At 49.5% G+C, this 24,631-nt stretch overlaps 1 protein-coding gene across 1 annotated transcript in view; it reads left to right on the plus strand.

Moving 5' to 3' along the window:
- PIEZO1 (piezo type mechanosensitive ion channel component 1 (Er blood group)) overlaps window positions 1–24,631 on the plus strand; it is a 122,556-nt gene that overhangs the window by 32,753 nt on the left and 65,172 nt on the right. Inside the window, exon 2 of the mRNA XM_081872090.1 lies at window positions 22,520–22,615. Within this exon, the coding sequence (XP_081728216.1) occupies window positions 22,520–22,615 (96 nt within the window). The remainder of the gene's footprint in view (window positions 1–22,519; window positions 22,616–24,631) is intronic.

Below are 24,631 nucleotides of genomic sequence, written 5' to 3' on the forward strand. Positions count from 1 at the left end.
CTAGTATTACATCAGTAGCATGTTGCAGAATATATCCTAAAAAAGACACACACACTACATTCTGGAGGGGCCATTAGTCTAGGTCTAGGAGAAGTGTATGTGTGTGTGAGAGAGCATCTGTTTGGCAAGAGCCCCTGGACCTGTTTCAGATACCCCCCCAGCACCAAAACCAAACAAAGTTAGGAGCTGTTGTATTATAATTTCTGCATTGGCCTTAGAATACCTAGTGCCAGCCAGCCAGGAGAGGAGCTGAATTTCTCAGTGGCCTCTCAAGTGGTGGAACATTTTGGCTTGTGGAGGCTCCTGTTTTGGGTGAACCTTCAGCACCACTTCCAGCACAAGACCTTTTGTGGAAGATTTGCAGTGGGGTTGAAAGTGCTGGGAGGGGACAGTGGGTCGCCAAAGGGGAAAGTAAAATCCTTTTTGTTTTGCTACATTGGGTGTGTCTCAAGTATGCTCCTTTCTCATGCCTCTTGTAACTTCTATTCCAAATATAGTTGAGCTATTGGTGCTGGAAAAAAGCCAGGAGAGGGGAGGGGGATCAGTGCCTTCAGCCAAACCCTCGCTGCAGGCCTTTTGCTCATATTTTGCCCCCAGATGGACAAGGTTGATCTTGTAATCTTCTTTCTCCATTTTTTCAACTAACAACAGTAAGAAACAAGCAGTATTTGCTATTATAACACAAACCTACGCAGCCAATAGCTTTAAGGTGCTGTGTGTCCTGGCCTTTGAGGCTGGGACCTTAATTAGTAACTGCTTCGAAAATGCATACGCTGGAGAAGAAAGGGGCTTTCTTACAGTGAGCTCTTTTTTTAAGGGTCTGTTACAGACCTGTCATCTGTAAGCCCCCACCCTAATTGGCTTCACTACTGTGACATCATGGGATATTCTCTAAATCAGTGGTTCCCAATTAGCTAATTACCGAGGACACCCTTCTTTTCAAGAGTCAAGCCACGGACCCCCTACTTTAGAAAATTTTGATAACCCTGTGTTAGTTACCCCTGCAAAGCAATTTTTTAAAAACAAAATATGGGGTAGCCCCTAATAAGCAAAGGATTTTAGATATAGTACTAAAAAACAGAATTGGGCTGAGTGATATCTGGTTTTCAACATTGTGATATATCAGCAGCTAAACATCACAATATTCTGATATATCACGATGTCTGGAATTGGAGATAAGGCATGGGGATGAGGGAAGGAGCAGTCACAGAGATTGGGTGGGTGGGGGGAGCAGAGGAAGTGGAGTCACCTCCACCGCATGGAGGCAGCCAGCGGTGGCAGCCAGCAAATAATAATAATAATAATAATTTATTATTTGTACCCCGCCCATCTGGCTGGGTTTCCCCAGCCACTCTGGGCGGCTTCCATAAAAACCAGAAATACACTAAAATATCACAGATTAAAAACTTCCCTGAACAGGGCTGCCTTAAGATGTCTTCTGAATGTCAGGTAGTTATTTATCGCTTTGACATCTGATGGGAGGGCGTTCCACAAGACGGGTGCCACTACCGAGAAGGCCCTCTGCCTGGTTCCCTGTAGCTTTGCTTCTCGTAATGAGGGAACCGCCAGAAGGCCCTCGGCGCTGGACCTCAGCATCCGGGCAGAACGATGGGGGTGGAGACGCTCCTTCAGGTATACTGGGCCGAGGCCGTTTAGGGCTTTAAAGGTCAACACCAGCACTTTGAATTGTGCTCGGAAACGTACTGGGAGCCAATGTAGGTCTTTCAAGACCGGTGTTATGTGGTCTCGGCGGCTGCCCCCAGTCACCAGTCTAGCTGCCGCATTCTGGATTAGTTGTAGTTTCCGAGTCACCTTCAAAGGTAGCCCCACGTAGAGCGCATTGCAGTAGTCCAAGCGGGAGATAACTAGAGCATGCACCACTCTGGCGAGACAGTCCGCGGGCAGGTAGGGTCTCAGCCTGCGTACCAGGTGGAGTTGGTAGACAGCTGCCCTGGATACAGAATTGACCTGCGCCTCCATGGACAGCTGTGAGTCCAAAATGACTCCCAGGCTGCGCACCTGGTCCTTCAGGGGCACAGTTACCCCATTCAGGACCAGGGAGTCCTCCACACCAGCCCGCCCCCTGTCCCCCAAAAACAGTACTTCTGTCTTGTCAGGATTCAACCTCAATCCATTAGCCGCCATCCATCCTCCAACCGCCTCCAGGCACTCACACAGGACCTTCACCGCCTTCACTGGTTCTGATTTGAAAGAGAGGTAGAGCTGGGTATCATCTGCATATTGATGGACACCCAGTCCAAACCCCCTGATGATCTCTCCCAGCGGCTTCATATAGATGTTAAAAAGCATGGGGGAGAGGACGGAACCCTGAGGCACCCCACAAGTGAGGGCCCAGGGGTCTGAACACTCATCCCCCACCACCACTTTCTGAACACGGCCCAGGAGGAAGGAGCGAAACCACTGTATAACAGTGCCCCCAGCTCCCAGCCCCTCTAGACGGTCCAGAAGGATGTTATGGTCGATTGAATCAAAGGCCGCTGAGAGATCCAGCAGAACTAGGAAACAACTCTCACCTTTGTCCCTAGCTCGCCGGAGATCATCAACCAGCGCGACCAAGGCAGTTTCAGTCCCATGATGAGGCCTGAATCCCGATTGGAAGGGATCCAAATGGTCCGCATCCTCCAGGCGTGCCTGGAGTTGTTCAGCAACCACGCGCTCAATCACCTTGCCCAAGAATGGAAGATTTGAGACTGGGCGATAGTTGGCCATACTGGCCGGGTCTAAAGATGGTTTTTTAAGAAGCGGTTTGATGACCGCCTCTTTCAGCGGATCTGGGAATGCTCCCTCACAGAGGGAAGCATTCACCACCCCGCAGAGCCCATCGCCCAGCCCTTCCCGGCTTGCTTTTATTAGCCAGGATGGGCAAGGATCCAGGAGACAGGTGGTTGGTTTCACGCGTCCAAGCAGCCTGTCCACATCCTCGGGGGTAATGGATTGAAATCGATTCCATGCAACTTGACCAGACAGAGCTCTAGCACTCTCCCGCCCCAGCCCTGCTCCCACGGTGGTGTCTAGCTCCTTCCGAATATGAGTGATTTTATCTGCAAAAAACTTTGCAAAATCGTTGCAGGAGATCTTGGGGTCTTTACAAAGCCCCGGTGGTAAAGGTGGTTCCGTTAAATTACGAACCACCTGAAAAAGTCTCCTGCTACTATTTTCTGCAGATGCAATAGAGGCGGTGAAGAAAGTCTTCGCCGTCGCTATCGCCACTTGGTAGGCTCGACGTTGAGCTCTAACCTGTGTCCGGTCAGATTCGGAGTGAGTTTTTTGCCACCGACGCTCTAGCCGTCTCAGCGATTGTTTCATCGCCCTCAGCTCCGAAGAAAACCACGGAGCTGTCCGGGCTCCATGCAATCGGAGAGGGCGCTTCGGAGCCAGACAGTCGATAGCCCTGGTTAACTCCGCATTCCAGCGGGCCACCAGGGAATCAGCTGAAAGGCCATCAACATGGGATAAGGCATCCCCTACCACTCTCTGGAAACCATTTGGATCCATTAAGTGGCGGGGGCGGACCATCCGAATTGGTCCCACCTCCCTGCAGAGGGGAAGGGTCGCGGAGAAGTCCAGTTGCACCAGGAAGTGATCTGACCATGGCACTTCTTTTGTTTCACTTTTACTTAGTGTCAGATCACCCACGTCACTAGAGGTGAACACCAGGTCTAAGGCATGTCCATGACTATGAGTTGGGGCAAACTTATTCAGGGACAGCCCCATGGAGGCCATGCTTTCCACGAAGTCCCGAGCAGCCCCTTGTAAGGTCGTGTCGGCATGGATGTTAAAATCCCCTAGGACAACCAAACTAGGTGTCTCCAGGAGAAAATCCGCCATGACCTGAAGCAGCTCAGACAGGGAATCCTTGGTGCAGCGGGGAGGTCGGTACACCAAAAGGAATCCTGTACTGCCCCTATTGCCCAACTTCCAGAACATGCACTCAGAAAACTGGATCTTCCCAGTAGGACGCCTGGTGCAAGCTAGTGACTTCCTAAAAATCACTGCAACCCCCCCTCCCCGCCCACATGACCTGGGTTGCTGTGCGTAAGAGAAACCTGGTGGGCAAGCAGCGGCAAGGACAGGCCCATCTGCTTCCTCCAACCAGGCCTCTGTCACACATGCCAGGTCAAGTCCTCCATCCACAATCAGGTCGTGGATGGCAGTGGTTTTATTCATCATTGACCTGGCATTACACAGCAACACCTTCAGGTCATGTAGGTTTCTCCTGTTGATTCCAGTATCCATCCGGTCAAGGCCAGACCCGGAGGCAGGGATAGTCTTCAAACAACGACTAAACCTGCCTCCTCGGTAATGACATGGTCTGGTCTTAGCGTAACTCCGCCTCCTGCCCATGATCACCGAGATCGGATGTCCCAGTGCTTCCCCCCCTGTGGAACTTGTCCCAGCCATCGTGATGGCTGGGGCCCCACTCCCAGGCAGCCCTGATCTAGCCCCTTCAAAACAAAACACAAACTATACAGAACCAATAAAACAACAACAACAACAAAAAGGAACAGAACAATTATACTAAAATTAATCCCCAACCAAATATCCATCCCACCCACCCCCTGCAATGGAAAAAAAGAAATAAAAATTTAAATTGCCACCGACTGCTTGAGGACATTTTAAAGCACATTAACCCCCTGGAACAGGGAAGCAATGGCAGAACACTTCCCACCCTTCCCAAGGGTTTGTTCCAAAAGTTTGTTCCTGGGCCACGCCCCCTGGGCCAGTTGGAAAAGGCCCTGGAAGGGAGCAGGCCCTGCAGTCCTCACCCAGCCGATGGTTCAAGGCTTCCCCGTAGCAGGAGTCCCTTTATAGCCAGGAGAGAGGGCCTGGGCCCCGCCCCCTGGGCCAGTTGGAAAAGGCCCTGGAAGGGAGCAGGCCCTGCAGTCCTCACCCAGCCGATGGTTCAAGGCTTCCCCACAGCAGGAGTCCCTTTATAGCCAGGAGAGAGGGCCTGGCAAAGATGTGTGTCCACTCTGGCTGCTGCTGCTGCTTTCCTGCCGACTAAGGAAAGCTGTTCTGCCTCAGTCCCAGGGGAAGGTAGTTCGATCATGCCTTGAAACAAGGGCGATCAGCTGCCCTGTTCTCCGTCAGCATGAGGGGAAGGCAGCACCTTGCAATCAGCTGCCCTGTTTTCCCTCAACATGAGGCATAGGTGCCAGCTGCGGGGGGTCAATATTCCTCATGAAGTGGCTGGGCACCAGTGCTTTTTTCTGGGGAAATACAGGGGTACGCATACCCCTAAACATGTTGTGAATCTAAGTTTGGCCTCATTGAGGGGCAGTATTTCAATATGAATAGGAAAATGAGAGTACCCCTTAACATTATTTTTTTATAGAAGAAAAGAGCTGCTGGGCACCCACAATTTTTTGCACTGGGGCCACACATACTGTGGAGGGTGTGGCACAGAGGGAGCCTGCTGTGGCCCTGGATGAGAAGACTGCCTTGGCAGCATCCTCCGGTGGCGCTGCCCAGTCAAGGAAAGGGGCGGCAACACTGCCAGAACTCTCCTCCTTCTCTCCACCTCTAGGTCAGACCTGACCCAGGAGTGGAGCTGTGGCTGGGCGCGAGGGAGCTGGCAGCTCCTGCACGCAGAGCCCTGTAGAGCAGTGTTTCCCAACCTTTTTTGGGCAAAGGCACACTTGTTTCATGAAAAAAATCTCGAGGCACACCACCATTAGAAAATGTTTAAAAAATTAACTCTGTGCCTATATTGACTATATATACAGTGGTGCCCCGCAAGACGAATGCCTCGCAAGACTGAAAACCCGCAAGACGAAAGGGTTTTCGGTTTTTTGAGGCACTTCGCAAGATGAATTTCCCTATGGGCTTGCTTCGCAAGAAGAAAGCCTATAGGGAAATCTCCGGGGACCTCTTTTAAATGCTGGCGGTGGGGAGCAAAGCCTTCCCCCCCCCTCCGGCCTTCAGAAGAGGTCCAGGAAGGCCGGCGGGGGCCGAAAGGCTTTGCTCCCCACCGCCAGCATTTTAAAAGCAGTCCGGGATAGCAGGGAAGCGCTTCCCGCTATCCTGGACGGCTTTTGAAGGCAGGTGGGGGGAGCAAAGACTTTTGTTCCCCCGCCCGCCTTCAGAAGAGGTCCAGGACCTCTTCTGAAGGCTGGCGGGGGGTGAAAGTCTTTGCTCCCCCCTGCCTGCCTTCCCGGGAGAGCGGAGAAACGCAGCGTGTTTCTCCGCTGTCCCGGACAGCTTTTGAAGGCAGGCAGAGGGGAGCAAAGACTTTCGCCCCCCGCCCGCATTCAGAAGAGGTCCAGGACCTCTTCTGAAGGCGGGCGGGGGGCAAAAGTCCTTGCTCCCCCCCTGCCTGCCTTCCCGGGAGAGCGGAGAAAAGCAGCGTGTTTCTCCGCTGTCCTGGACGGCTTTTGAAGGCAGGCGGGGGGAGCAAAGACTTTCGCCCCCCGCCCGCATTCAGAAGAGGTCCAGGACCTCTTCTGAAGGCTGGCGGGGGGCAAAAGTCTTTGCTCCCCTCTGCCTGCCTTCCCGGGAGAGCGTAGAAACGCAGCACGTTTCTCCTCTGTCCCGGACGGCTTTTGAAGGGGGGGAGCAAAGACTTTCCGCTCTCCCGGGAAGGCAGGCACGGGGGAGCAAAGACCTTTGCCCCCCGCCCGCCTTCAGAAGAGGCCCTGGACCTCTTCTGAAGGTGGGTGGGGGGCGAAAGTCTTTGCTCCCCTCTGCCTGCCTTCAAAAGCTGTCCGGGACAGCGGAGAAACACGCTGTGTTTCTCCGCTCTCCCGGGAAGGCAGGCAGGGGGGAGCAAAGACTTTCACCCCCCGCCAGCCTTCAGAAGAGGTCCTGGACCTCTTCTGAAGGCGGGCGGGGGGCAAAAGTCTTTGTCCCCCCGCCTGCCTTCCCGGGGGCTTTTAAATCGCCCCGGGACAGCGGAGAAGTCCTCCGCTGTCCCGGGGTGATTTTTAAATGCTGGCGGTGCACTTCTTGCAGCCGGGTCCCAGGCCCAAGCTGGGCGGGCGAAACCCCGACGGATGCCGGCCCTAGGCGCGCCTAACCCTGCCCCGCCGCAGGGTCGAGGCCTAGCCCTCCTCCAACTGCCCTGCTCCCCGTGCCCGTTTCCTCCGAGGTAAGTGGCTCCAGTGGAGCTGCCTCCCGCCGCGCGCGGACTGGGCGCCCCGGGAAGGCGCAGCGGCGCCCCGACCGCCCCTCTCCGCCTGCGCTCGCTCCTCAGCCGGGCCAGCGGAGCACCGCCTGCCCAGCGCCCGCCACCCAATCGCGCGTCCTGGCGGCGGGAGGAGGGGGCGGCGTCGGCGCCCGGAGCCTGTGAGCCGAGGCGATGTGGGCCGGGCCTAAGCGCTGCCTCTGCCGTCGTTGCTGCCGCTGCTGCCGCCGCCGCCATAATGCTTGTTTGCTTTCAATGAGTGTGCCCTCCCACAGCACACCAGGCAACGTCTCGCGGCACACAAGTGTGCCGCGGAACACCGGTTGGGAAACACTGCTGTAGAGGACAGAGGTGCTGCAGCGGCACCACAGCTGCCACTGCCTCTTCTCCTCCCCTCCACCCAGTGCAGGAGAGGGGAGCCCCACGGCAACGCTGCTGCCGTAAGTCTCTGACCTGACCCGAGAGTGGAGCTTCCACTTGGAGCGAGGAGCCAGGCTTCAATGAGGGAGCCTGGGGGGGGGTTACCTGGTTGCGCCCCCTCTCAAAAATGCGCCCGGGCGTGTGACGTCAGCACATGCCGCGAGAGTGCTCATGTCAGATGCACGTGATCATCGTGCGATATTGGCAGTGCCTTGAAACTGGCATATTGCTGCATATTGCCGGGTCAAAATCGTTATCGCAGGGTGATTTCAAAACTGATTTTGGCCAATATATTGAAAAATCACACTGCTCTAAATGTCTGAACTGCTGGATGCGGAATTCGACAGCAAAAGAATGTTGCTGAATGGTGTAGGCTTACCTGGGGGAAATCTCACAAAGGGCCAGGGTAACAAAAATACTACTTATTGGTATGAAGCGCGGTATATTGTTGGAATACACCCCCCTGAAGCTCAGTGGGTCTCTGTCACCATTTCTCAGCATAACCTACCTCACAGGGGTGTTGTGAAGGTAAAACAGAGGGAAGAGAGAACCATGCATGCTTTACTGCTTTTTTGAAGAATGTGTGGGATTAAAAATGAAAATAATATTAATAATAATAAATAGGCATGCAGTGGGAACTGAGGCAAGATTTATGAGAGAGCAGGGATGCTAAGGTTTGGAATGCAAGCATTTGCTACAGGAAGAAAATGAAGCACAGTCCTGGAACTGAAGCAATGCTGAACGTAATTCTGCGGTTCCTGAGTGGGTGGATTCAAACTGTCCCCCCCAGCACTAGTGTTTGTGGTCACCCTGTGTCCAGAAGGAAGTGGGCTTAGTTTGCTTGAAGGAGGTTCTGCATACCGGTGACTCTTCAGCTGACGGCCAAAGAAGTTGCTCAAATCCAGCCTCCGCTTGGGAAAAGTCTGGCTTTGCTTCATTGGCACAAGAGGGGCCATTTTTGTTCCATGAGCTCATGCATGTCCTAGACTTTGCATTTGGCAACCATCAAAAGAGTTAGTGGGCTTTGCAGCCTGGTGCACGACTTCCTTCAGACTTGTTCAGGCTTCCTTGCTGCCTCCCAGCTTGTTATTGTAGCATGTTATAATTTAGCACCCAGAGCCAAGCTGGTTTGCCTCTAAACCTCTGCTTGCAGGCTGAAATGAAGACAGCTGTAGCAGCATTGGGTGCAGTTTGGGGAAACGTTAGTGCAGGGTCAAGTTCAAGGGGAGCGGTATCTGGGATCCCAAGGATGGTTTGCAAGGCAGGGAGTTGCCAGAAGTAGGGATGTCTGAAAATTCTGACAAAAATGGGAGCAGAAATTTGCAGTGCTTGCCTATTTGTCCCGTGTCTGACGTGGAAATCAATCCAGGAATTAGAATCAGTGTTCAGTGTTGTTGTTTTCAGTCTGCAAATGATACAGAATTATTTGTAACTGACGACATCCCCTGCCCACAATTTGCATTATGTTTCCTTTGCATTGAAATGAAAGGTGGGGAATGATGTAATTCAGAGGATTTCAACCTTTTTAAGTCCACAGCTCCCTTGACCAACTACATTCTTTCTGTGGCACCTCTGTGGGGCTCAGGAGCCCACTTATGTCACCCTTTGCTTGCAGAGCTGGCAGCCTCTCACTCTTTTCCAAACACCCTCCCTGGTGGAGTATTCCCTCAGCCTCCTCTCCTCTCCCCTCTCCTTGGGAGTCCTCTAGGCAGTTACAGCTGCTGCCCCTGGTCTCTGAGGTGCCCCCCATGCCCCAAAGAAAGGTGCCTCCTCACACTGCCCCACAGGGGCCTGGGAAGCACCCCCTGGCCAGCCCCAGAGGCATCATTTGCCTGGGGAGCTTGTAGCAGGGCTGCTGCAACAAATAGCTATGCAAGCCTTTGGGAGGCAAAGACACAAAAGGGCATCAGAGGAGGGAGGGAAGGAAAGAGGGACAGAGGCCAGTGTTGCCTTCAGCACCCCTGACCATCATTCAAGGCACCCCAGGGTGCCACAGCACAATGGTTGAAAACCACTGATGTAATTAATTGCATAAAATGTTACAATAGCAGTCAGTAAGGCAAATACAGTTTGGTCAGAAGCCAAACTGTAGTGGAATGAGTACAGTTCAGGATAGAAATCAGTGCCTTCTTAGGTTCATCTTCAAAAGGGAAGGCTAGAAGTATATGCTGCAGCCTCTGATCCTTTACGCGATTGGGAGTAACCCCCCCTTGCTTTGGAGGGAGTGTGGGGTGCTCAAGTAGCCCACCTGAGCTGCTGAAAGAAAAGAAAGCAACTTTCCCTTCCAGATGCTGGGTTTCGGAATGATGATTTCACTCCCCTGCATAGTGCTCGGCTGCCAGGGCATGAGTCCTGCATGGCCATGAATATTCTTCTGCAGAAGTCACTGGGAAGTGGAGGGTGGGAGATGGAGGTAGCCCAAATACCCTGTGTCCAAACCCATGTCCTCTTACCATTCAGGTGTGGGAGATTTTGTTGGGTTTGGAAGGGGGAGAATGTAAAAACCTATTAAAATTAGGTCAGAATGGAAGTGAGGGTCAATAGTTCCTTAAATTCTTTTATTTCCCCTTGAGTAGATCTTGTAAACTTCACAATGAATAGTTAGGTGCATTCCCAAGTGCTAACATTTCCTGCTAGGTGTGGTTATGTTTGGCATGACATAGGTGCATTTTTAAAGCTTCCGGAGGAGCAATTACATTGAATTCATATGGTAAACACAGGAAAGGCTGTGCCCACTTCCCCTTTGTATGAGAGTGTGGGGCGTAAGGCTCTTGCTGCAGTTTATGGGATGGGCTTTGGGCAGTGTAAGAGAACCCCACCTGGGGTCCTTCCTTTTCTTGCATTGCAGCTAGTGACTTTTGGTCCACCTGAGAAAAAATACAGTTGGTCAGTCTTGAAAACCTTTCAAGTTTTTTAAAATTCAGGATATTGTATAGTGTTTTGTGAATGAAATATGCAGCAACAACAAAATGGCGCTACATCTGTGGTTGCGAACACATTTCCCAGTGGGCTTGCAATAGTAACTTGCTTGGCTGCCTGTGGTGAGTAAAAATTTTCCCCAGGTGAACAGATGAAGAAACTTTTGAATAACAAAAGAGGGTGGTTCTTTTTCTTTTATGACATCATAATGCCACAAATGTAGGCACCAGCATGCAGGCTACTAAAAATATTTGGAGACCTAATAATTTTTGTAACCATAAATGCACGGCTAGTTATGGAAGGGATGCTTGTGGTGTCCAGTATTCTGTTGCAGGCCATGCCACCAAGTCACAGGGAAGGACAGGTGTATCCATAGCTATTAACAATGACAGGAGGGACCTGTGCGAAGTGCTCCATCTTGGTTTTCTCCCTGCAACCTCCCCCACATAGATTTCTGCATATTCAGTCCTCATTGGCCTGTTTTGGGGTGCTTTCCCTTCTTATGCTTCCCAACCCCCATTTTGGGGGGGTAGGGTACTTTATGCAAACTTTGGGTACTTCTTCCTCTCGCTTCTGCATGGGTGGTGCTGTTTTGGCTGCATACAGTTCAGCACTCAGAGAGTGAGTTCGCTCTCTTTATATATATGCCACAGCTAAATAGGACCTTCAGGGACAGTTTATCTTGGGGTACCAGATGCTGGAAACAGATGACCGGGGGGAGGTCTGTTGTCTTCAAATGCTGCTGGGCAGAAGCATCTGGCTGGCCAAACAGGAAGCAAAGCCAGGTGGGCCTATGTCCAGCAGCTCCAGCCGGGCTGTTCTTGAGGAGGCAGCTGCCTTGCTGGGGTTGCTCCTTACCAAGCTTCCCTCCTCTGTGAAATGTCAATGGCATTTCTTTGCAAGGTTTATAAAGCGATGCCTGGTGTGTCTTAAGGAGGAGCTTTTCCTCCTGCTTCCATAATACTGGACTCCAAGGAGGGGGGGGGGTGTCATTTGATGAAGCTGAATGTGGGGAGGTTCAGGATAGGCCAAAGGAAGTACTATAAGACTTCTTCACACAGCGCAGAGTTAAACAATGGAATTTGCTCCCACAAGATGTGATCACTGACTTCCAGCTTAGGTGGCTTTAAAAGCAGAAGCAGGCAAATTCATGGAGGAGGAAGAGAAGTCTAGCAATGGCTGCTAATAATATTAGCAAAGCAGAGCCTTCAGGATCAGATGCAGTTTACCTTTGAATGCCAGTTGCTGGGGAGCAGCAACCGGAGAGAGCTATTGACTTATTGAGGGCTTCCCAAGGCTAAACTGGCTACCACCATGGGAGGTGGAATGCTGGTCTAGATGAACCCATCTTGGTCTGATTCAGTAGGTTCTTGTATGGAAAAGGAAAACACGACAGTGTAAGCTGAGCAGAGATTTAGGGCACAGGGTTACCTGTGCACATCTTAGACTGGTATCTACCACAGCTTGCCTTTGTGTCTCTCTGGGAATGTTGTCTGGTGTTTGCGGTGTTTCTGATTAGATAGCTGCCTGGGCAGATAAAATTTCCAGACACACAGGGTTGCAGCTATTTCATGGCTATCGCAGGAGACTTCCCTGAGGCACTGCATCACACCCTTGCTCCAAATTCCTCCACCAAGTTCAGGGCTGGACAGATGGTTTCACTCCCAAAATTAAACTAGGTTTTTTTGTTTTGCCTAAAAATAAACCCCAGCAAAGAGGAAAGTTGATCTTGCGATTGCAACAGAGTACTTACAGTCAGGCGATGAGCCAGTTGGACTCTGAATCCTCTGTGGCAAGAGTGCATGTAGTCTGGTCCTGGTGCTGATCTCTAAAATGTGAGGTGCTGGGACCATCAGTTCTTTCTCCCACTTACATACAGTTGCAGTTACTGACTGGTGGTGGGGAAAGGAGTTTTACACATGTAACACTTAATTTCTGTGCCAGGGTTCAGCCACGGCATCTGTTTCCAATGCCAGAAACCCTGGAAACACGAATCATAATTTTAAAAATAACATGGAAGCATCTCTGATTAAGTTCAGAGTGCATTCCATTTTTCACTCACTACAGAAAATCCCTACATAGTTAGGAGAGCCACAGAGGCAGATATCCAGCCCATCTGCACACACGGGCATCTTCCTCTTGAAACTGAATCAGGACAGACAAAGTAATTCTTTACACAGCACGTAGTTAAAACTATGGAATTTGTTCCCACAAGCTGTGGTGATGGCCACCAACTTGGATGGCTTTAAAAGAGGATTAGACAAATTCATGTAGGAGAAGACTGCCAAGAAGTTGTGAGCGCTCTCTTCCTCACAACAAATCTGGGTTCTTTGATCTGTTCAGAAAAACCAGCCATATCAGCTGGTATGAAAGCAAACAGAAACTTAAGTAACCGTTATTTATAAAGCCCCTGAAAACCACAAGAAGCTGTACAAAACATTATTATGAATTGGCCAGGTGAGAAAGAAAATAAAGTTTTATTGCTCTGCTTACCCACCGTGAGCTTTAGGGATGGAGAAGGACTGAAGAGGGGAATAAAACAAGACAGGCTGCATATGGCAGCCTTTGCAATTCCAGTTCTCTCCAGACAGGGGAGCCAATTTGGGCCCCAGGTTATGGGTGCCCAGTGTGTGTGATGTCATGACGCCACATTGCAACCTGACACCATGACATCACGCTCACACCCCGGCCTCAGAATTGAAGGAAGGCCTTGGTCAGCATCTCTGAGGCCTCACAAGGCCTTGTACGTGACTTCTGGTGCTTCACGAGGCAATGGACGTTGCATTGGGGGCCGTGCAGTGTGGGCGCTAAGCACCCACAACAATTTTTTTGTGGGTGCTCAGGCCCCCAGGGCTCCCTATAAAACATATCCTGATGTTTTACACCACAACTCCAATGAGCCCCAGCTGTACATAGTCTAAAACAGAGGTCAGCAAGGTTTACCTTGCCTGGGCCGGTTCACTCCAGCAGAGATCCCTTTGTCGGCCGGATCACGCACCCATGATTTCTGCCATCTGTGCAGATGCAATTTCCAGCACCTGCGCATGTGCAGACTCGATTTCTGGCTCCACAGAAGCGAGTCCCCATGTTGGGGAATCACCAAGCGGGTAGCTCGGTTCGGGGGCGGCTCATGGGCCAGTTAAACGGCCCCCGTGGGGTGCTTGTGGCCCATGAGCCTTAGGTTGCTGACCCGTGGTCTAAAACATCTGGAGGGCACTTGATTGGGTAGATTGGAATAGAGTGTTGGATGTGGAGTTTTTAGAGGCCAGAAGTGAAAGAAGATTGAACAAATTCCTGGAGGTTAAAACTATCAGTGGCTACTAGCCATGATGGCAATGCTCTGCTCCGTGGTACAGTAAAGGGGGACCCCTGACCTGTTAGGTCCAGTTGCAGGTGACTCTGGGGTTGCGGCGCTCATCTCGCTTTACTGGCCGAGGGAGCCGGCGTACAGCTTCCGGGTCATGTGGCCAGCATGACTAAGCCGCTTCTGGCGAACCAGAGCAGCGCATGGAAACGCTGTTTACCTTCCTGCCGGAGTGGTACCTATTTATCTACTTGCACTTTGTGCTTTCGAACTGCTAGGTTGGCAGGAGTAACGGGAGCTCACCCCGTTGCGGAGATTCGAACCGCTGACCTTCTGATCGGCAAGCCCTAGGCTCTGTGGTTTAGACCACAGCGCCACCCGTGTCCCTTGATACTCCCTGCAGCAGAGACCTCTTTTTTGCAACTCAATGTACATCAGAGGCATTGTTTAAATAACACCTCATAATAACTTCATAAAATGCAGGTATTCATACTACACTGGATTTTCTGCCCCTCCCAGCTCCAACTTGGTTCAGGATTCCACCAGCTCAGCTATCTTGTCCAGTTCTGATCTGTTTACAGCCACAATTAATTCTCTGGGTCAGACTATTGACAGCTGCTGTCACCTTTTTCATTTGCCATCAACCCAGGATTGGAAGAAAGCAAATGCAGGCTTGCCCTTTTAGATACTGGCAAAGTGTGCCAGGTCTTTAGCTGGCTTATTACTGAGGCTGGCTGTGTGTGCCCACTGTGGCACACTTGGGATCCAAAAGAATCAGCATCGTCAACAGGTAAATGAAGCTTATGTGGGTGAGAGGTGCAGGCAGAATGTCAGACATGGAAGTGCTTAATTGTCTGCATACATTCATTGTTGTTTCACACTCCCCCTTTCTCAATCCTTTAAATCTCATTCCTTGTGCTGGGGAGCAGAAGTGCAGAGAAAGCTGTTGCAATCATGTCCTGCTTGCGGGCTCCCCAGAGGCATCTGTTTGATCATGATGAGAAAAGGAAGCTGGACTAGACGGGCCTTTGGCCTGATCCAGCAGAACTATTCTCAAGTTCTAGCTTTTGTTCTGAGGGCTGCTGCTGTGACCTGCAAGCTGTGATAATTCCAAAGTCACAAGCCATAATCCATCACTGAACAAAACACTTTCAGTTTCCTCCTTTGCTTTTTAATGATTTTAAAAAAAACAGGAACTTACAATTGAAGGAGAGGCTGTCACATATCTAAAATGCTAAAAAGAAAGTTCAACTCCCCAGCTTCTCAAATCTGTAAGATTTCTCCAAATATTGAAACTCCGATCGATGAATTTCTTTTTCTAAAAGCTTTCACTGTTTAAAACAAAAATGAGGCAAATCTTTTGGACATGGACCGCAATTTCAGTCTTGAATGTTGTCCTGCTTGGCATTATTCCCACAGTAAGTTGACTCAAAACCTGCTTGTTGTACAGTATTTCCTCCTTTCCTTTCCTCCATCAACAGCACAATTTATAATTGTTTAGCACACAGTTAAATTCCTGGAAGTTGTTTTCTTTGCATTTATAAGTTTGCATATGCTTAAACTAAGATTTTGCAAACGGGCTAGAATACAGCCCTTTTTTTTCTCTGGGGCTGAGAGTGAGCTTAAATGGAAGGGTTGGATGTGTAGGTTTGTTTGTTTTTTGCAATAAAAACTGGTTGGTTTAAAAAAAAAGTCGGAGTCCTGTCCGAACAATAGAGTTTTCAAAAGATGTCTAAAAAAATGTAGGGATGACTCCTACCAGAACTCTACAGGCAAGGAGTTCCACAGGGCAGGGCCGGCCACACTAAAGGCTCGGTCCCCATTAAAGGCTGTCCTCAGGGACTTGGCACCACCAGAAGTTCCCTATCAGAAAACTCAGTGATGAAGATGGATCAGAAGGAATCAGGCGGTCGTTAAGAGACTTTGGGCCCAAGTTGTTTAGAACTTTGCAAATTAACACAAGAACCATTACCTTGGGCCGATAGCAAATTGGCATCCAGCACAGTTCTCTCAACAAAGGAATAATGTGTTTCCAGGAACCTGCTCCTGTGAGCAGCTCTGGCCGCCACATTCTGTACTAGCTGGAGCTTCTGGGCCAGACAGAAGGGCAGGCGAGCTCCCCATCAACAGTGTGCTGGTATTTCTAGACAGAGGGAAGGTGTTTCAAAGATAGCCTTCCTCTACCTGGTGTCCTCCAGATTTCTTGGAATACTTCCTGTATCGGGAAGTTTTTAATGTTTGACATTTTAATATTCTGGTGGAAGCTACCCAGAATAGCTGGGGAAACCCAGCCAGATGGGCTGGGTATAAATAATAAAATACAGTCATACCTCGGGTTACAGACGCTTCAGGTTGCACATTTTCGGGTTGCACACCATGCTGAACCCGGAAGTACTGGAATGGGTTACTTCTGGGTTTCGGCGCATGTGCAGAAGTGCTAAACCGCACATTGCTCATGCGCAGAAGTGCCGAATCGCAATCCGTGTGCGCGCAGAAGCAGTGCTGAGGGTTGTGAATGCTGCGGGTTGCAAACGTGCCTCCCGCATGGATCACATTTGCAACCCGAGCGTCCAATGTAATAAAAATACTAATACTAATTAGCTCCCATCTGCACCTCTCATGCTGGCTGGGACTGGTGGATATTTGTAACCTGAAACACCTGGCAGGCACAAGGTAGGGAAACAGCAGTTCTGAGAGCTGTTCACTTTAAACCCATCTTGCTTTGGAGCATTCACTTTTTTCTGGGACAAGGTGGGGTGTGTAGGAGGGATGTCAGGTACCCATCCCTCCCTCCCTCCCTCCCTCCCTCCCTCCCTTCTTTCCTCACATAAACCAGGGGTCAGCAAACTTCTTCAGCCATGGGCCGGTCCACCGTCCCTCAGACCATGTGGTGGGCCAGACTATATTTTGGAAAAAAATATGAACAAATTCCTACACCCCACAAATAACCCAGAGATGCATTTTAAATAAAAGCACACATTCTACTCATGTAAAAACATGCTGATTCCTGGACTGTCCACGGGCTGGATTGAGAAGGCGATTGGGCCACATCCAGCCCCCGGACCTTAGGTTGCCTACCCCTGGTCTAAACAAAAAGCACTCCTTTTACATTTGTGAATGGGAGGAGATCCTTATAGTGGAGTGAGGAGACAGGCAGGCAAGCAATGCAGACAGTCTGCTTGCTTAGGAGCTTAGTATGAGAGGAAATGGCAATATAGCTGTACTTCTCCACCCACCATCATCACCTTGCAAATTTGTCATATGCAGACTGAATGTTGGAATGCTAATAATACCTGGTATTTAGATTGCTCTTGTGAATATCAGAAGCATTTAGCACACATTATCTGGCTGTAATCTTCAGAGCAGACCTGTTGCACACCTCAGGCCACCTGGTGGGTGAGATTCAGGCTGACTGAATGCAGCCTCAACAGCCGCTGCTCCTTGTGTGCTCTTGTCTTTGAATGGGGACTTGCAGGGCTTTGGCCCAAAAGCACTTGCTTGCCTGACGTACTAGCAACATGATGTGATGACAGTGCCACATCAAAAGAATAAGGAGCTGGCATTGTTCCAGCCATGTGGAATCAGCTGCAGAGGACTTGTTGAAAAGCCAGAGGAGCAAAGAAGTGGTGACAGTCCCAGTCGCTTTCCATCTGCTCTTCTTTCTCAACCCACCCCTTTCGCCTGGTGAATGTTTCTTCAGTCTGTGGGAATGTGCACAATTATTTCAGGGTGCAGTGGGGGGAAGCCCAGTGGGTTGGAGCCTATTGCTTAAGTGAACAGACACACTACAATTTTGCAAAAAATCCCCCCTTTTCTGGCTGAAACTCCTTGCCTCCAACCTCCTCCCTCTTCCTCTTTTAGTGTTACAGAGGATTGATTTTTTTTTTCCTGTCCAGAAACAACACATGCTGCAGTTTACCCCCTTCTGCTTGTTGTGTTTTCTGGTGAAAAAAGGCAGTTCTGGCAGCTGGCTGGTTGGAACGGGAAATGGGAGACGAACCCAAAAAACCAATCTTCTTCCGTGCATTTAGAGTTGTGCAATCTTATGTTGGAGGAGCTGATGGGGAAGGTGGGAGGGGGGGGTGGAGGAAAAAGGGAGGGAGGGAGGGGGAAATCTGACATGTTCTCTTTTCAAGTGATTACAGTTTGTTTTCTTAAGTGGTTGCATTAGTGGAAATGGGGCTGAGGGGAGGGAAAGTCTGGCTCTGCAAAGCTTTAGTAAAGAACCATTGCTAGGAGCCCCTGGGGAAGAAGGGGCAGCTTTTCTTAGGTCATGTCCTTGTGTGTACCTTTTTAATGTTTAAGGGGGTGTTTGAACACCATGTGGCACCTGCTGTTCACATGCAGCTCATGCTGGTGGTCTGCTTGGCAGGAGTGGTTTGATAGCAGAGCTCAGCCCAGGGGCTTTGGCCTGTGAAAGGACAAGCAAGGGTCATGTCTGTTGCTCTCCCTTTCGAGAGACGCCTTACTGGAAGGCTAATTTCCTTCCCTCTCTGTTTTGAAAAGTGATCTCCTCCCTACCCTGCCACTTGCCTTTGGTTCACTTTCACCTTCGTTGTGGGTTTCCAAAGCGATTTGTTCGTAGAAAGTCAGAAAGGTGAGCCGAGCCCATGAAGCAAAACAGCACAAGCTGCAAAACCTCCCTCTGCGTATGTGTGTGTACGGTACATTTTTGTTAGCCTGAGGGCTGCATACACCCTTGGCCAACCCTGCAGGGTGTGTGTGCATGCTGCATGCCAGCAGTGGATGTGGTCACCCTACACTCTTGCAGGAAGAGACACATGAGACATGTGGCAGAAGACACACACACACACACACACACCAGCTCCTCAAACCTTTATGCCCATGGACTGATTGGAAATGAAGTATAATGTTTACCCCAAAGCATTTGCATGTGGAAACAGTATTGAGATCAGGATTGCGTATAACCACCCCAATACAATCATGAGCACAAATCATTGTAAATGAGCAATAAAAAGGACCTTTGGAGGTGGTGCAAAGTTTATGGGCCAGTTAGACAAAGTTGGCTATTTATTGAGCATTCATTCTGATTTGTTTGCACAGAAGTTATATGACATCAAGCCATTGCCACCCCACACTTTTCAGGGTAATTTCCATAACATAAAAAGTCCAACTTTAATTGTGCTGCCTGGATATGCCAGGGTGTGATTGAATCTCACAGTCTGAAAGCAACCCCAGACTGGGGCAACTCCTCCTGGGAGGGGATGGAAAAAACTGCTGCTCTGGATGTAGTCAACCAGAGCGATTTATATATAGCAAGGCTGATCCCTGCAGCTGAGCCATGTCTGGGTGGCGATGTCCCCACATCTGTTTGCTGCACCCAAAATGTGAGAAACAGGCAAAGCAGCTACCTTAAAAATGAATGCGTCTTTTCAGCAGTTTCTCATAGCTACTGTTTTCAGTCGGGTGGAACCAGAGGGGTGTGGAATTGACAGTCTGCCCAGAAGTGGGCATAGTTTGGATCTTTGCCCATTTGCCTCCCAAACTGTCCTCTGGATGCACTCATATTTCGGCTGCCTCCTTGAACATGCCTCTTTTCTTCTCTCGCACACTCTCACCACCCCAACTCCTGGTTTTGTTTTGTTTTGTTTTTCAACAAGGAAATGCATATTAACCAGTGCAGGGAACATTTCAGTCCCCATGAATGTTTTATCTCCGACTGCTATATTTAAATAAAGCAAACAAGAAAACCATAGCAGGGACAGTTGAAACCAGCAGCTCCAGAATTAGAATGCATTAAGGAGTGTGACCCCATCTGCACTGGTCATTTGAAGCAGTATCATCCCATTTTAAACAGCCATAGCTTCTCCCCCAAAGAATCCTGGGAACTGTAGTTTGTTGAGGGTGCTGAGAGTTGTTAAGAGACCCCTGTTCCCCTCACAGAGCTACATTCTCTCTTTCTGTGGTTTCCAGCAAATGGTATTCACAAGCATACTGACTCCAACTGTGGAGGTGGAACACAACCATTGAGGTTAGCCATTCTTTGCCTTACACTTCCTGAATTTGTCTAATCCTCCATTAATGCCATTCCTGTTTGTGTCCTTCACTAGCTCTTGTGGAAGCAAATTCCACAGTTTAAATATGTGTTGCATGAAGAAGTGCTTTCTTTTGTCTGTCCTTAATCTTCTAACAATCAGCTTCATTAGATAGCCCTGAGTTTATTTTTTAAAAAATTATTTACTAAATTTCCATCTTGCCCTTCATCTGTAGATCTCAGGACAATTCACAACATGGTTCTAGTATTATGAGAGAGAAATCAAAACCTTTCTCTCCATTTTCTCTGCACCAGGCACAATTTTATACACTTCTACAATGTCACTTGTCAGTTGCCTTTTCTCTAAACTAAAAAGCCCCAAATGCTGTAACCTTGTTCTACCATATCCTTTTTTGAGGCGAGGTATCGGTGGTGCTTTCTTCTTCAGGTGCCAAAATACCTTGAGTGGCCTTTGGGTATTGTGTGCCTCAGTTGATGGAACCGACGGGTGAGGCTGCATGTGCTGCTCCACATAGCGGAATCTCAACAAAACATCATGCCATTTACTGTCTAAAAGTGTTGTAGGCTAGAAAAAGTTGCATCACATTACAAGAACTCTGGTTCATCCAGTGAAGCAAATTGGCTGTGGACTCAGGATAGACAAAATAAAGCTTTTATTTTTCACAAACACATAATTAGCTCAACTGCCACAGGAAGTGGTGCTGGCCGCTGGCTTCAATACTTTTTAAAAGGGGGTTAGACAAATTGACGGATAGACGAATCTATCATTATATGTGCTAATCGTGCAGCCACAGAAACAAGAACAGGACTGGAACTCTGTGGCCCTTTGGGTGTTGCTGGACTACAAGACCTGCCATCTCTGACTATTAGCCATGCTAATTGGGAGGGCCAGCCATAGGTTCCCTATACCTAGACCCACTTCAGCCCTGGAGAAAGGATAGGGAATCTGGGCCAGGGGTGGAGGAAGGGGGTGCTGTGGGGGGTGGGTCACCCCGGGTGTCATCACTGAGGGGGGTGACATTTGGCGTGCCTCCCCCACGACTCCCAAGCCATTGGGGGAAGGAACGGAGCTGTGCCACCTTGCCGTCTGCCTTCCCCCCTTCCCCCTTCATTTTGAAGCTCGGGGGAGGCTTGGGAGTTGCGGGCGGGCCATGTGCTGTTGCCCCCCGCTCCCAGGCTGCTTCTTGGGGGGGGGAGAGCCTCCCCCAAGCTGTCAAAAGTAAGAGATGGTGCCTGATCCAGCATGACTAGCCATGTTCTTGTGTGTGGGTCTTGTTTGATCACATCTGTGTTGTTCCACTTCTCCTGGGCGATGCTGGCCAACTCCAGAGAGTGCCTTGACCCTAGATAGCTCTCGCCTCTGTGGACTTGGCTTCTGCTCAGATTTCTTAACCATCTTTTCTTTCACTCGGAGCCCTCCAGAGGGAAACATCTGTGGCCTCTCTGTTCTCTGCCAGCCCTGTTGGGTGGTTCAGCAACAGATGATCAATGTCTGACCCAGGAAAATGACAGCTTGTTTGGGCAGCTTGGCAGGATTCAGTCCTTACCCGTGAGTTTGCCTCCTGTGATCCTGTGGAGAGGGATGGAAAGACATAAAAGAAAAGAACCTGGAAAAATCCAAGCAAGCATTTGTTATGCTTTCAGGAATCTCCCTCTTTCCTTGCTATATTCTCCCCATTTTTGCTCATTGTGGCTGAAGCCCAAACAACAAATTTATTCATCATTCATCCTGTTCTGCCTACATGATGTTTACGTAGTGGTTAGATGATGCCCGGTTTTTGTTGAGCATTTGTTCAGATTTGTTTATATGAAGGTTGTATATGGCAATAAGCATTCATCCTGATTTGTTTTTGGGGTGTTCCTGTTAGTCATTACTTGACCCCACAGTTTTCAGTTCATTTTCACATCACTTCCCAAACTGCAAGAAGACCATTTTGGGGGCAGGGTGAGCTGCTTCAAGTGACTTTCTTGCACTAAAGACCTTAGGGATGTATTCATGACATGGCTAACATAAGTCCATTAATCTTGGCGGGTCTACTCTGAGTAAAATGTAGAGAAAACACCTTTCATTCACTTTTAATTGTGCTGACTGCCTACTTCTCTGGAGGCCCTTTTAAGATCAGTGGAAGGAGCCTTCTTGGTTGTTTGGCCCCCCTCAGAAGTTGGGGGAGTGGGTAGCCTGGGCCACAGCAAGGGCGTTCTCTTTGGCAGCCCCTAAATTGTAGAATTTCCACCCCGCAGAGGTGTGTCTGGCACCTTCACTATACAGCTTTCCACAAATGCTGAAAACACACCTCTTTACCATGGCCTGTGACATCTGAGATGTATATATTTTTAGGACACAGCCTCTTCCTGTGGATGTGATTCATTTTTAAAAACTGTTGTTGCCTTGAAGGCAGCTTACAAATAAAAACAGGAACTGCTAAAAACAGAAAAATCAATCATTAAAATACAATTAGACGTTGATAGGATTAAAACTCTGTTGAATTTATAACCATTGTAACCTACCACGAGACCTGCTGGAAACGGGTAGGTAATAAATATAATAATATTAATATTAACAACAACAACAAGCAGTAGCTTCCTGTATTTGCATGTCCATCTGGTAAGCAATGTAACATGTAGCATATGTTATCCACCTGCCACAAGAGATGTGTTCAGAAGCAGCCAAACCTGTGCTAATTCTGTCTCTGTCTCTCTTTCCCCTCCTCTCCAGCATGCCTGTTCCGGTTCAACAGCCTCTCCCTAGTGTACCTTCTCTACCTCCTGCTTTTGCCGTGGTTCCTGGGCCCTACGGAATATACCATGAAAGGTAAGTGTTTTTCCACCTTTTTTTTTCCTGTGGAAGAATGGAGGATCTTCCATTCCCAATGGGGCTCTTCCACACTCCCCCTGTCCTTTGTGTAGAAAGTACAGTTCCAACCAGTTTTCCCCTTGTCCCATACGTTCTAGGCACAGGTCCAAGCAGCTTTGTCTTTGCCCCACTGCTTTCTCTCAGAAAACCCACTCTTTAGTGCTAAATTGGAACAAACAACACTTTGAACCCTTGTCTCGCAAACCCTAGTCTGACACTCTAATCGCTACACCACCTTGGCTGGGACCAGAGCTTGTGGCCTGCCACTGTGCTGTGGCCCTTCATCACATCTTGAAGCTGCAAATGCCATAAACTAGTTCAACCATTTTTAAAGAAAGGGCCTTCAGGCAGGAGTCTTTGCCATTCTAGCCACTTGGAGATGCCAGGGATTGAACCTGGGACTCTGTGCATGCAGAACATGTGCTCTGCCCTTCACCACATCTTGCAGAGGCAATTTCCTTAAATGAATTAAGCAGTTTAGCAATGAGGCGCATGGATCTGAACATGGATTTCCAAACAGCCGCACCTATGACTGTGGATCCCCTGGCTTTGCGTTTCCGATCTGGCTCAGCTCAGCTTGGCCTGTTCTCAGTTGGTCTCCTCACCAGATGCTGCAGCAGATAAAAGTGTAGGAGAAGCTGCCGGACAGCCTTGTGTGGAGGAAGGGAGAGGCACAAGATTCCCCTGCCTAGCTCCAGCCTCCTGCCGTCCCTCTGTTGCTTGTGACAGGACCTAGTAGGGTTAATCTCCCTAGTTTCCATCCTTCACCTCCCCTCTCCCCAATGGGAAGGCTTCCCCTTCCTCTCCAAGAAGCCCACCCAAGGGCCTCTGAGCCTCTGTACCCTTTGGCCGTGTGCTCAGCTGCTCCCCAGCCAGCCCCTGGCTGTGCGCCACAGCCATCTCCGGTCTCTGATAGGCAATCTAATAAACCCTTCCTGTTTGGAAGGATAGAGGGCTGTTTTGCCCTGCCTTGCCTGGTGACTGCTTTTGCTGGGAGCATGAGCAGTCTGACCACCAAGCTGACACACGGCAGGACACACACACTCCTTTGAACCTGGAAGGCAGTCCTTATCTGAAGCGAGTGGGAGGATTTGGGGGCAAGTTCTGCCCAAATGTCAGACTGTGAACACATGTACATTTAAAGCACCCCTCCCCGAGAATCTTGGGAACTGTAGTTTGTCCAAGGCACCGGGAAATGTAGCTCTGCAAGGGGTAAACTACGGTTCTCAGGATTCTTTGGGGGGGAGTCAAGTTCTTTAAATGTATGCTGTGGGCTGTCCCCCCACCTCCCTGGGCCCTTCCTGTTTAAAAAATGAATAATAGAAGGCAAACACGGAGTGAATGCAGGGAAGAGAACAGTCACCAGCAACTTCACAAAACAAATGGAAAACTAACTGGCTTGGCACCCAGGTGGGCAAAGGCTCAGAGGGAGGTCACAGGGGCAAGATTTAACATGGCCAACACACGGGATTAGTTTGGGTGTTAATCTGGAGGTGTTTGCTCTCTGTTCATCACAGTCAACACCTAGGCCATGCTGTGGTCTCGAGGTTGAAGGAGATGGCCTTGGAATTCTCTAATGCCGTCCTGGAAAGAAAAGGATAACTGCTTATGTCTGACAATATCAATTTGTGCTTCTTGCAGACATGTGGCAGACTTGTCCCCTGCACCAAGGTCCCACGTGTTACAGTAAGAGAGTCCACCACCCCCCTTGGGCTCAAAAGAGCCCTCCAGATTTCTGTGGATTACAACTCCCATCAACCACAGCTAGCATTCAAATTGCCCTCAGACATCTATTTTGGCCCTTTCAGTTGGGATTAAAATGTTCTCTGCAACCAAGGAGCAGTGAAAGGAATCTACCAGTTTCATTTTGTATCCTTTTAAATTTTGCCTTCACCTCCCCTTCCTTCCTGAATTAAATTCAGTGTACGTCTTAACATCAGCAGTACAGATTGTGCCTGGAAAGTTAACCAACTT

The sequence above is a fragment of the Podarcis erhardii genome (genome assembly GCF_964252035.2).
Source record: "Podarcis erhardii genome assembly, chromosome: 7".
Taxonomy (NCBI): Eukaryota; Metazoa; Chordata; class Lepidosauria; order Squamata; family Lacertidae; genus Podarcis; species Podarcis erhardii.